General features: G+C 26.5%; 1 protein-coding gene across 3 annotated transcripts; it reads left to right on the top strand.

Annotated features, from left to right (window-relative positions):
- Window positions 1–4257: 4257 nt before the first annotated feature.
- LOC112690864 lies at window positions 4258–10394 on the top strand. 3 transcript variants are annotated; one of them, XM_025564965.1, is made up of 8 exons: window positions 4258–5043; window positions 6093–6202; window positions 6263–6454; window positions 6575–6760; window positions 6964–7592; window positions 7657–7822; window positions 9721–9798; window positions 9902–10394. In XM_025564965.1, the coding sequence occupies exons 1-8, from the start codon at window positions 4524–4526 to the stop codon at window positions 10196–10198; spliced, it is 2178 nt and encodes a 725-aa protein (XP_025420750.1). In that variant the 5' UTR covers window positions 4258–4523; the 3' UTR covers window positions 10199–10394. The 3 variants fall into 3 exon arrangements, with proteins under 3 accessions (XP_025420750.1, XP_025420751.1, XP_025420753.1); XM_025564966.1 differs by having other exon boundaries at window positions 6587–6760; window positions 9902–10390; XM_025564968.1 differs by lacking the exons at window positions 9721–9798; window positions 9902–10394 and adding an exon at window positions 7946–8287.
- Window positions 10395–10996: the final 602 nt, after the last annotated feature.

The raw sequence follows: 10996 nt of genomic DNA, 5'->3' as shown, positions 1-10996 counted from the left end.
CGCGTAATGACGCTGACCTTTCACTTACTCAGAGAACGGAGCGTATATCGGCATACGTACGCACTTGACGGCATACGAAACCAAAATGTCAAATCGCTTTAATCCGTATAATAATGGATAATATTGCTAAACCGATAAATTAATACAATTATTTACACTTTTAATGTACATGATTTTTGTAAAATTATTATTATTTTAACGCATTTGTTTTATTTTACCAATACGCATGAATCGAGTTCATCGATGTAATACACCATCGGATGAATTTCTCCTCGACCTGTATGCGATCCAAAACTCGACGTTAAAATATGAAAATAATATTTTCAAACGATTCAGCCCTTCTCACTACTCGATATTTGGAATCGATAAAAAATAATTTCACTACAACATATGAAATGTGAGATAACATAACGGTCCGTTCACGTAGATCTACTAAGTATCTATATCTATAAACTTATAGTCAGTGGTAAAGCAGTTGTGTTATCTACACGTCCACGCACCGATCCGCGGTCACGATACAATCAACAACAATAACATCAAAAAATTAAATAATATTCTCGTTTTTAAGTAACCCGTGAGCGGTAATAGATACCTATGTGTATGCTACTAAATTTGATATACATTATATTCTGCATATTGAATCGAAAGTCAATTACCCAAGTATGTTCATATTGAAAATAAATTCCAAAATATGTGAAATTCTTGTGTTCAAAATCAGTATTGTAAACAAACAAACTTGGAACGTCTGACAGTGAAAACTATGGAACAAATTTTTAACACATTTAATATTACACGTTTATACCAGGTACACTTAATAGTAATTAATAGATCCCGATTCTGTAGCGGCAACACCGATAGGAACCTATTTCGTTTTGCAATGATACTCCTATATAATAAGCACTTGTCACACTGTCAATATAGGACCTGTGGCATTACCTGAGTGCGTTTTCATGCAACAAGGTGCTCATTTCATATATAATCATATATAATAAATCGTTCAACAGTTTGAAAATAGTACTTAAATGATACTACCCAACCAACAATCAAAACCAATAAGAACTAATTTGAATTCTATTGATTCTTAAAATAATTGCTTATATTTAAATCGATGATTAAAAAAAGCTCTAAAATCTATAAAGTACTAGAAATAATTAATTTACTAGTTCAAGCATGCAATAAATTATCTTGTTATTTTAAGGGAAAAAAATACTCTAAGAATTTATAATTTGCAAATTTAAATTAATTATTTGCAAATGTAAAAATAATTTAAACTAAAAGTAGAATAAACATATTTAAAATTTAAATTTGGTTTTACACTGAGGAAAATATCTAACTATTTAGCAATATGTAATTGAAATAAATATTGTACATTTGCCAGAAATCACATATTTAGATTTTCATTAAATACCGTTCACAGATTATTGTTTCATAATTCTTACTCGTACACTTAATTTATATCAATCAATTTTATCGACAGATAATAATAATATTACAAGTTTAAATTCTACAATATGTCATTTTAATATAATATATATAACTTTGTATTATAAAGTTGTCCTTGTAATGAACATCTGGATATAAAATTGAAATAAATTCAAAATCAACTTGTTTAAAATCATCAATAAGGTCTTATCAATTATCTTTTATCAATAAGGATCCTCGTTTTATTGCTAAATATGACTGAAGTGATAAATAATTTCATATTTTACAGGCTAAAAGTAACTCAACCATTTTCTACTATAATTAACACTTGAAACCAACAGGTTGAAATAAAATGAAATAAATATTTAAAAAATATATTGTTTAATTTCTTTATAAAAACAGTTTATTAATCAGCATTATTCCGAACTATTTCTTTGACACGTCAATTTACTTAACAATATAGGTTGTTTTATTTAATAATAAATAATACATGATTTATACTTACACAAATCGTTTGACCACCCCTGATATATTATATACATACAATTATAGTTGCATAAATGTATGTGTATATGCATTTTTCGACAACTCATTTTTAGAAAATCATTTAATTCTTTAACGTGTTAATATATTACATAATACTTTGGTGTAGTATTATAATACTATACCAATATTGTTTAAGATTTTTTTTTTCCAATTATTCAATTATTTTAATTTTTAGATTTCGAAACTAATCTGTTTAGGTATTTTGTGTTATGAATCTTAAATTGGCTTGCAGAATTTAAAACATTTTTCAAACAATTCTACTGTTCTGCATAATAAAAATTTTGTAACTCTACTGCTGTTACGGCAGCATTGAATTAAATATATGCCACCAAGATGTTTATTGGTGAAGTGTCAAGGAAAGTTTTTTTAGGGTACCTATTTATTATGGGATTATTACAGAGATTTATTACTTTTTAAAAAAAAACTACACGTATAATTAAATCAGACAAGATTTAACCAAATTTGAAAGTGTCATCAATTGGTGGCTTCTTTTTCCAAATTATGTAAACTCATGTTATTGTTTCCTCATTGCATATATACTTATTATGTTTATACTTATTATGATATAGATTGTATATTTTCTTCTAAAAATAAAAAAAAAGGTACCTATAAATATCATATTTACCATACATCATTTCTATGTACAAAAATTACCCAAAATCTTATAATGGCTTCGATTTTTGAGGATTTTTCCATATAATAACAAGTACACTTAAATTTGAGCTTAAATTTTTTCGATTTGAATACTTTTTTTTTTTTAGGAAGCTCGGTAAGCTTCATTCTTTATCGTGCAACCATGTAGACAATATATTATTTTCACTGTATCGCACACGTATTCCATCATATTAAGATACATCATTTTTGGTCATAAGTCATAATTCATAGCATAATACACGTATGTGATTGTAATAAATTGAAATTATTCGTTATACGTGTTTTCTTTCGTCTCGAGGTAGAGCGATAGTCGAACATTAATAATTATTTCGGAATTGCGTCGCATTAGTACATTATTACATTTTAACGAACAGAAATCCAAGAAGACAATAAGTCATCCAATTTGATTAACTTCCATTTCGAACTGAGGTAAATACCATTGATAACTCGATACCAATAAAGATAAAAAAAAAAAAGTAAAAACGTAACAGTATATCAATTTGCTTGCATCGATCGAAAAAAATAAAAACATCATAGCAAGAAATCAAATAAATTAAAGACCAACGTCACAAAACCGTTAAACATTGTTTTCTTTAGAACACGAATTTAATAATATATTTTATTGCTTAAGGACATAACCATAGAGTGAATCTGGATTCTTATTATTTTATTCTATATGCTTGTGCTGACTATTTTCAAGTTTTTTTTTTTATTTATTTTTGTTTTTCAGACAAACGACAAAACAATCAAATCTAAGGTATACATTTTATATCAATACGGTAATGCGCTATTGCTGATTGCTTACAAAAATTGCTGGTAAACGTTCCACAAATAATATAAGACGAGATTATTGGCGTCCGATATCTATGGTAACTTTCGTTGTTTCGTAGCCATTTCGAGATTGATAAAAATTACAAAATTTCGATTCCTTGAATCCCGTAATCGTACCTATTACACGAACAACCAACGAATGATCGAATTAGAAAGTAATCGTCGAGGGGCGAAGCACTCCGACTTTTTTTTTCCAAAAACTGTAACGCCCCCTTACTAATAGAGTATGGCGTATACGTTATTTTATTGGTAAAAAAAGAAAAAAACCAGGTATGTGAATTTTTCTGTATATTATAACGTCTCATAACTTTTATTTTTACAATTCGAACACTGTGACCTACACATGTTTTGTACTGACGTAGTGATGGGGGGGGGGGGGGGGCAGCACGTCCTGGGTGGCACTTTTGAGGAGGTGGAAAAATTTCGCAGTAAATAATAAAATATATTTTGTAAATATTTGAATCATTTCATATTTTTAACGCAACTATAAATTCGGACCGAATGAAAAGAGCATGGCTATTATGGCGGCACAGATTTCAATCGTTCTCGATAATAACCGATCATCGATCATTTACGGTCATCGGGATGTCCATAAAGTCATCGGGCTCCTTTGCAGATGACGATGAACAATGCTCCATCATACCGTCGATTGTCTTCGATATCCAAACAATTTAAATTATCATTCGGATCTGTGATCGCGGGTTCAAAAAGGACCGGGTTGTTGAATCGATTTTCATGGAGCATAAACTACAATCATTCTGTGATAACACGCATATTTCAAATATCACAAAACGTAACGGAAAACTTTCCAGGTCATTCGAATGCTGGACACTGGCATATTCCACCGAAGGGCGCTTTTGCACCGGATCATTCCGGTGTGTGCTACTTCATCATAATTTTAATTAATTGTAACTTTATACAACCTGTGAAACTAACTTTACCACGATTCCTTGGACTATTTTCTTATTTATGAAGAATGAATAAGTACTCATTCAGTCTTCAATCTTCGATTTAAAATTATACTTCATTAATAATTATTCGCTTACTGTGCTTACTTTTTTACTACTACTATGTCTGGTCAAATCACATATTCTCGTGAAGTTTTACAACGAGTTAGTGATCGTAAAAATAGAAAACTAGCCATTGATGATTCAAATAAGATGGTACCAGATGCATTTGATACCGATCTCTATGCTCCAATTGACTCTCAAACAGAAGTGATCGAAGACTCCCAGTCATCAATAAAAGGACACAGAGACTTATTTGGTGTACTTATTCCAGATGATAAGTGGGGAAATAATTTGTCACCTAAAACCAAATCGAACAAGAAGACATCAGTGACTAAAAGCAAGAAAAAATCGTTGCAAGATACTGTATCAAGTAATTCATTTAAAAAACCACAACAAATCTTTATTCCTACCCCGAAAATTGTTGAACTAATGAAAGAGGCGCAAACAGAATTGTATAACTTAATGGGGCTCAACAAAAGTTCAAGTGATTTATCAGTTTCATCAACCGGAAGTTTTAATGTCAGTGGAGTACAACTACTAGATAATAAAAATGAAGAAAAGTCTTCTGAAGTCTTAAAAGGTAAATTTGTATTTAACTTAAACTTTTAGATGATAATATACCTATTGGAGAGTTAATAAAAAAAATTTGACATTTATCAAAATACTTAAAGAATATTGTATTTAAACCCTTTTATTCAACTGAAATTTTTTCTCTCTTAAATTGACATTCAAAATTAAAGTACAAATAATTAGAAGCATGCCTAGGAGGGGTTTCGGGTGTTAATATTTTTCATCTATTTATTTTACATGTATATTATACCAAAATTCAAGCCAACATTGCTGTCCGCCTTAATTATTTTATATCATTTATGATTTAAACTAAAATATGTACAACTGTACAAATTACAAAGATTAACAGTTTTCAAACTAATCTCATAATCTTATTATACCAACTAAGTTAACATTTTATTTAACATTAAATTAAATTTTTTAACTCATAATAAAATTATTACTATTTGCTACAATAACAGACAATTTATAATGTCATTTAGATCATTTAGATCACAAAAGCATTGTAATAGAATTATAAATTATCAATAATAAATAATAATTATTGTTTTTAATTTACATTATTAGATATATATTAAAAATTAGTTATTATTCTTACCGTTCAATACAAATTAATTTGCTAAATGTAAAATTATTCTTATAAACAAAAATATTAAATCTTAAAATTTTCTTATCAACTCATGAAAGTTTAAAAATAAAGAGCAATATAGACTATTAAATATTCAATTAAATTTACCTTGTAAACATTTACTACTATAAATGATTAGAGATTATTTTTTAGCAAAAAACATTTTATATGTATAAAATAACTGGTATGATTGTTTTTAATTTACAAAAATGAACCTTAAAATGCATATTTGATAATATTTTAGAACTTAAAATCCCCTGCTATATATTTAATATACCTACTACTTCAACTTAATAAATGGATGCCTATATTTTAATATAATATACCTAATATATTCAGTATTTTATTTTGTTGATCATAATAAAAAGTACATATTATATATTATGTACAAATTTTTTATGTATGTATTTTTTATAATTTTTGTAATTTAGGAGTCGTTGCATTTGTTGACTATAAAATTGAAAATGATCAATCAGCTTTAGACATAATTGAACTCCTCAATATGCTTGGGGCTAAAGTTGAAAACACCTTTAATCATAAAGTAATTACTAAATAATTAGTAATTTAACACTACTTTAATTTTGATTATTTTTTTCTAAAGGTAACACATGTAGTGTTTCATGATGGTTATCTTAAAACATGTAAAACAGCAATCAAACTTAAAATTCCATTAGTGACATCAAAATGGGTAGAAAATAGTCATTTAGCCAATAAAATGATGAATCCTGCTGACTATTCACCCATTGATATGGAAAAGTATACTAAGTACCAGGAAATAAGTTTGATTAGTCCAGTAAGTTATTTTAAATAATTTATATATAAATTTCAACAATCCATAGTGAAATTTTTTTATTAAGTTTACATATAAATAAAATCCGTATTTATAATAAACCCATATAATTCACTTCATTAGTTATATTTTCAGAAATGTTATGAGCATAACAAATTTTTAAGACACAGTAATATTAACCATGACATTGGAATCCAAGCCGAATGTGATAGCCTTATGGAACATGTTAAAAATTTAAAATTGAACTACATAAAAGAAGATTCTGTTAAAGTTAAAACCCCTAAACTACGAAAATCTATAAAAAATCTTGTAAGTGATATAACATTTTGGTATGATCATAAAAACTTTAGCTAGAACTTGCAAAAATCAGAGAACATGCTCCATTAGGGGTACATTACAATTTAAAAAATTATTTTTGACATTATTCCATGTACATTAATAAAAGATTTAGGCTGTATTTTTATTAAACATGATTCGTTTTTAGATGTTCATCTAATTTGTATTTATTTCAGGATAATATTGCGAATGGATTTTCCAATAATTTATATGATTTGTTAAACGCTCAAGATAGCCCATATCTTGACGAAAAAGAAATTAGTGAATTATACATACCTATGTCAATAAAAACACTAAGGAAGTATTTAACTCCCAAAGATACAGAAAACAAAACACCTTCAGAACTTGACGATGATTTAATTGAAATTGAAAATCAACTGAAATTAAATTCCCAAGCTAGACAACGGTTTCGTAGATTATTATTTAATTCAAATAAAGATATTAGTGATTTTCCATCGCCTTCACCTCTTAAGTTAAGAAACAGTGCTCCAGCTAGATTAACAAGCAAAAAAAAACAAAAATTATTGTTTGATAAAGAAACATCACATAAAAATAAAAACTTAAAAAAAATTGAAAAAACCCCAGAAAAACAAAATACTCAATCTAAAGTACTTCGATGGAATATACCTACAGACCTACGACCAAAAAAAATTAAAAAAAATATTGCTGTTAAAGTATCTGAAACTCGAAATAATGCAATCACCTCAATATCCAGAGATTCTTCTATGATTTTCCAAACACCAAAACCTTCCATAAATAGTCCTGTAACTATGGGGAAGATTGCGTGTACTGGATTTTCTAAAAAGTAAAATAGTCTTTTATTTAAAAAGTGTTTACATTTATTTTACTAACAACTTTTCTTTCAACAGTGAAGTAAATACAATAAAGATATCCATACAAAACCTGGGCATATTTACTTTTCATACTAATGTGGAACCTTCGACGACTTATTTAATTACTAAATCACAACCAAGTCGAACATTAAATATGGTATTTGCAATGGCTTATGGATGTAACATAGTTTCTGAAAATTGGGTAAGAAATACTTGCAATCATATATATTAAAAAAAAATGTATGAAAACTATAGATAGTTCGTTTGGCCGTTCTATCCAGCTGATTTCTTTCATTTTTTTTTTTTTTTTTTTTTTAAATTAAAGGTATTTAGACACAGATATGTCATCAATCATTGAAATTTGTTCAACTCCCACCTTACTCAAGTTATACTCAAATGCAATTCTTCCCTATACATTTCTTATGGGACACATTTACTTAAGCAATTCAAATTCTTATAGCTCCTCTTCTACTGAATGGATCTTGATCATTTCACTCTCAGAACTCTCAGTGGATCGAGCTCTTTCTTTTGAGCTATTAACTGCTTAAATTCATTAAGTTTGAGGAAATTTATGTGTGCACAATCAACTTTACTTTCAATTTTTTCCTAATACTGCATTCTCATTGGCTCTTACCAATTAGTTTTAATAAACACTTTGTCATTTCGATATGTCTTTCAATTTTCGATATTATACTAATTTATTGATTTGTTGAAATGTGTTTATGTATTGATTCAATTGCAACTATACTTTTTATTATATAAATAAATTATCTATTGCGTAATACTAGTTAATATTAAATAAAAAAAAATTGTATAAGTGATTTTTATAATTGAATTAATTTTGGTATAAATGATAAAAAAATTGTATAAATAAGCCTTCAATTATTTTTTTTTTCAAAAGAAGTATGTAATGATTATGCTAAACATAGTAGCTGTGAAAAATAAAATGCATCAAAACTTATTAAAATACAACTTAACAATCTATAGTACTATTTTATTTTTAATGAGATCCAAATTATAGTAATAACTAGGGCCCGGATTTCAATGCAAAGTGCATATTTTTTTGGTTGATCATTCACAATGCTCTCTAAAAATATAATTTGTTTCATGTAACAAGGATTTCAAAACTACAAATTTTATTCTGCATTTTTTTTTTTTTTTTGCATATTTCGACGTTTTTTCATTTTTATGTATTATTGGGTCATTTTGTTGGTTTTTAATGCATATTTGTTCGATATACTAAACAAATTTAGCCTATTCAAAATAAAATCAAAAGACAAATTATTTTTTTAATATTTAAGTAGGTTTATTGGGTTTTTCCAAACACATTGTCAATCTTTATTAAATAAAAAAAAATTTCGATTTAGTTTTTCTTTTATCTTAATTTACTTTTGACTATGGAACGTCACCAGTATTCGTTCAAATAACAAATAATCAGCTAGTTTGTATTACCTCTCAGACATTGCTCATATTACGTGTGAATGTGATTTTAATGTATTTAATAGTGTGTAAATAATGCCCAAAGTAAAATAAGATATTCCATTTTAAGGTCATTTTTGTGGTAAAATGCATTTTTTAAGGACATTTTTAGTTATTTTTTAGAGTATATTTGTATAATTTTAAGTGCATTTAAATACGGGCCCTAGTAATATGAATTCAACTGATTTGCTAAACTTTTTAAAGTAAGTAAACAATTTAGTAAAAAGGGTATTTAAAAAAAAAAAATTAAAAATTAGTTTTTCAACAATAGTATTCTAAGAGTTAAACAATAAAATAAAATGTAAAGACTTAAATATTTTACACATACAAACATACATTTGATGAAAAACTTTTTTTTGATTACTTAAATTTATATATGTTCCATTATTTTAATTATAATGTAAATTATTATAAACATTTTCCACTTAATAGGAAAACTTATTTGTAGACTGAATATTAACCAATTTATATACAGTTGATTCACATTAACTTAAACCTGAAGGAGAAATATTGTTTAGTTTGTAGATAAATTAATATTTAATTAATTTTAAATGAATTTACATTGTAATTTAGGTTACTGTGGTTTATTTATATAATAAATTGTATTTATCAATTTATTAGGTACATGAATCACACAAAATAGGCAGATGGTTGCCTTGTGAACATTATTTAATATCTGATTTATCCAGTCCTGTTAAGGTAAACTTTAAGTAGTTAATATTTTATTTATATACGATCAATAATTATAATTGGTTAAAAACATTTAATGTATATTTAATTTTTTTTTTTTTTTTTTTCATAGAAATTTCAAACACGACGTAACACATTTGGTTCATTGTTAACATTTCACATATTTGATGAAGCCGGTAGTATTTACGTTTCTAATACTTGTAAACCATCTGCTAAACACATAAAACGACTGGTGCGTACATGTGGTGGTAAATGTACTAGTATTGTGACTAAAGCTAATATAGTGGTTGGTAAAACATCTCAAATAACCAACAACATTCAAGAAAAATGGGTTCTGGATTGCATTACCCAAGGAACCTTGCTAAATAAGGATCAGTACATAATAGTTGATAATAATATTGAGCTTTAAAATAGACTTAATTACTTGTATTGTAAACACACTTTTTTTCTTTTTTCTTAATTTTTCTCTAGGCAAATTTTGACTTCTTATTACTTATAACTAGTGTTTTTTTATTGTTTAAATTAGAATTATTTAATATAATTAATACCCATACGCATTAGTCATAATGGAAATCAATAATTTATATTTTAGTTTTATTGATTTATTTTCCTCTGCGTATGTTTTTTTTTTAAATATGCTTAATGGTTTTTTTTATTTATATATATATATATATTTATATATAATTGTTTATAAATTATCATTTAACATAATATTTTAAAATTATTAAAAAAAAAAACAAACTTTAAAATGAAAAAATACTTAAAACATTCCTTTTGTACCAAGATATATAAAGTCAGTGGTTTTCAAACTTTTTATTTGTGGAGCCCTTATGTTATCAAAAAAAATTTAAAGAGATTTATATTGGAAAAAACAGTAATTATCAATATTTCATATTAAGAAAAACACAGTTTAAAATTTAATATATTTTTTTAGAAGTTAGATTTTGTCATTAGCTGTGAATACTATGTTAATTTTACATTGTATTGCCAAATTAACTTCATTTAATTTTGTGAAAACACCAGCCAAGTAATGAAGTCAGAATAACCAAATTTTATCAAAAGTCTTAGTTGTAAATTAAATTAGTGTCACTAAAACGTATATTCAGGTAATCATACCTATGTTTTTCCTCAATAATTAAAATTATAATAATATTTAAATTTAATTAATTAAGATATGCCCATGGAACCCCTAGACTTCTCTTGCGGA

The sequence above is a fragment of the Sipha flava genome, unplaced genomic scaffold (genome assembly GCF_003268045.1).
Source record: "Sipha flava isolate LNK unplaced genomic scaffold, YSA_version1 523_pilon_pilon, whole genome shotgun sequence".
Classification (NCBI taxonomy): Eukaryota; Metazoa; Arthropoda; class Insecta; order Hemiptera; family Aphididae; genus Sipha; species Sipha flava.
Note: the sequence above shows the minus strand (reverse complement) of the source record. Positions and strands in the feature narration are given on the sequence as shown.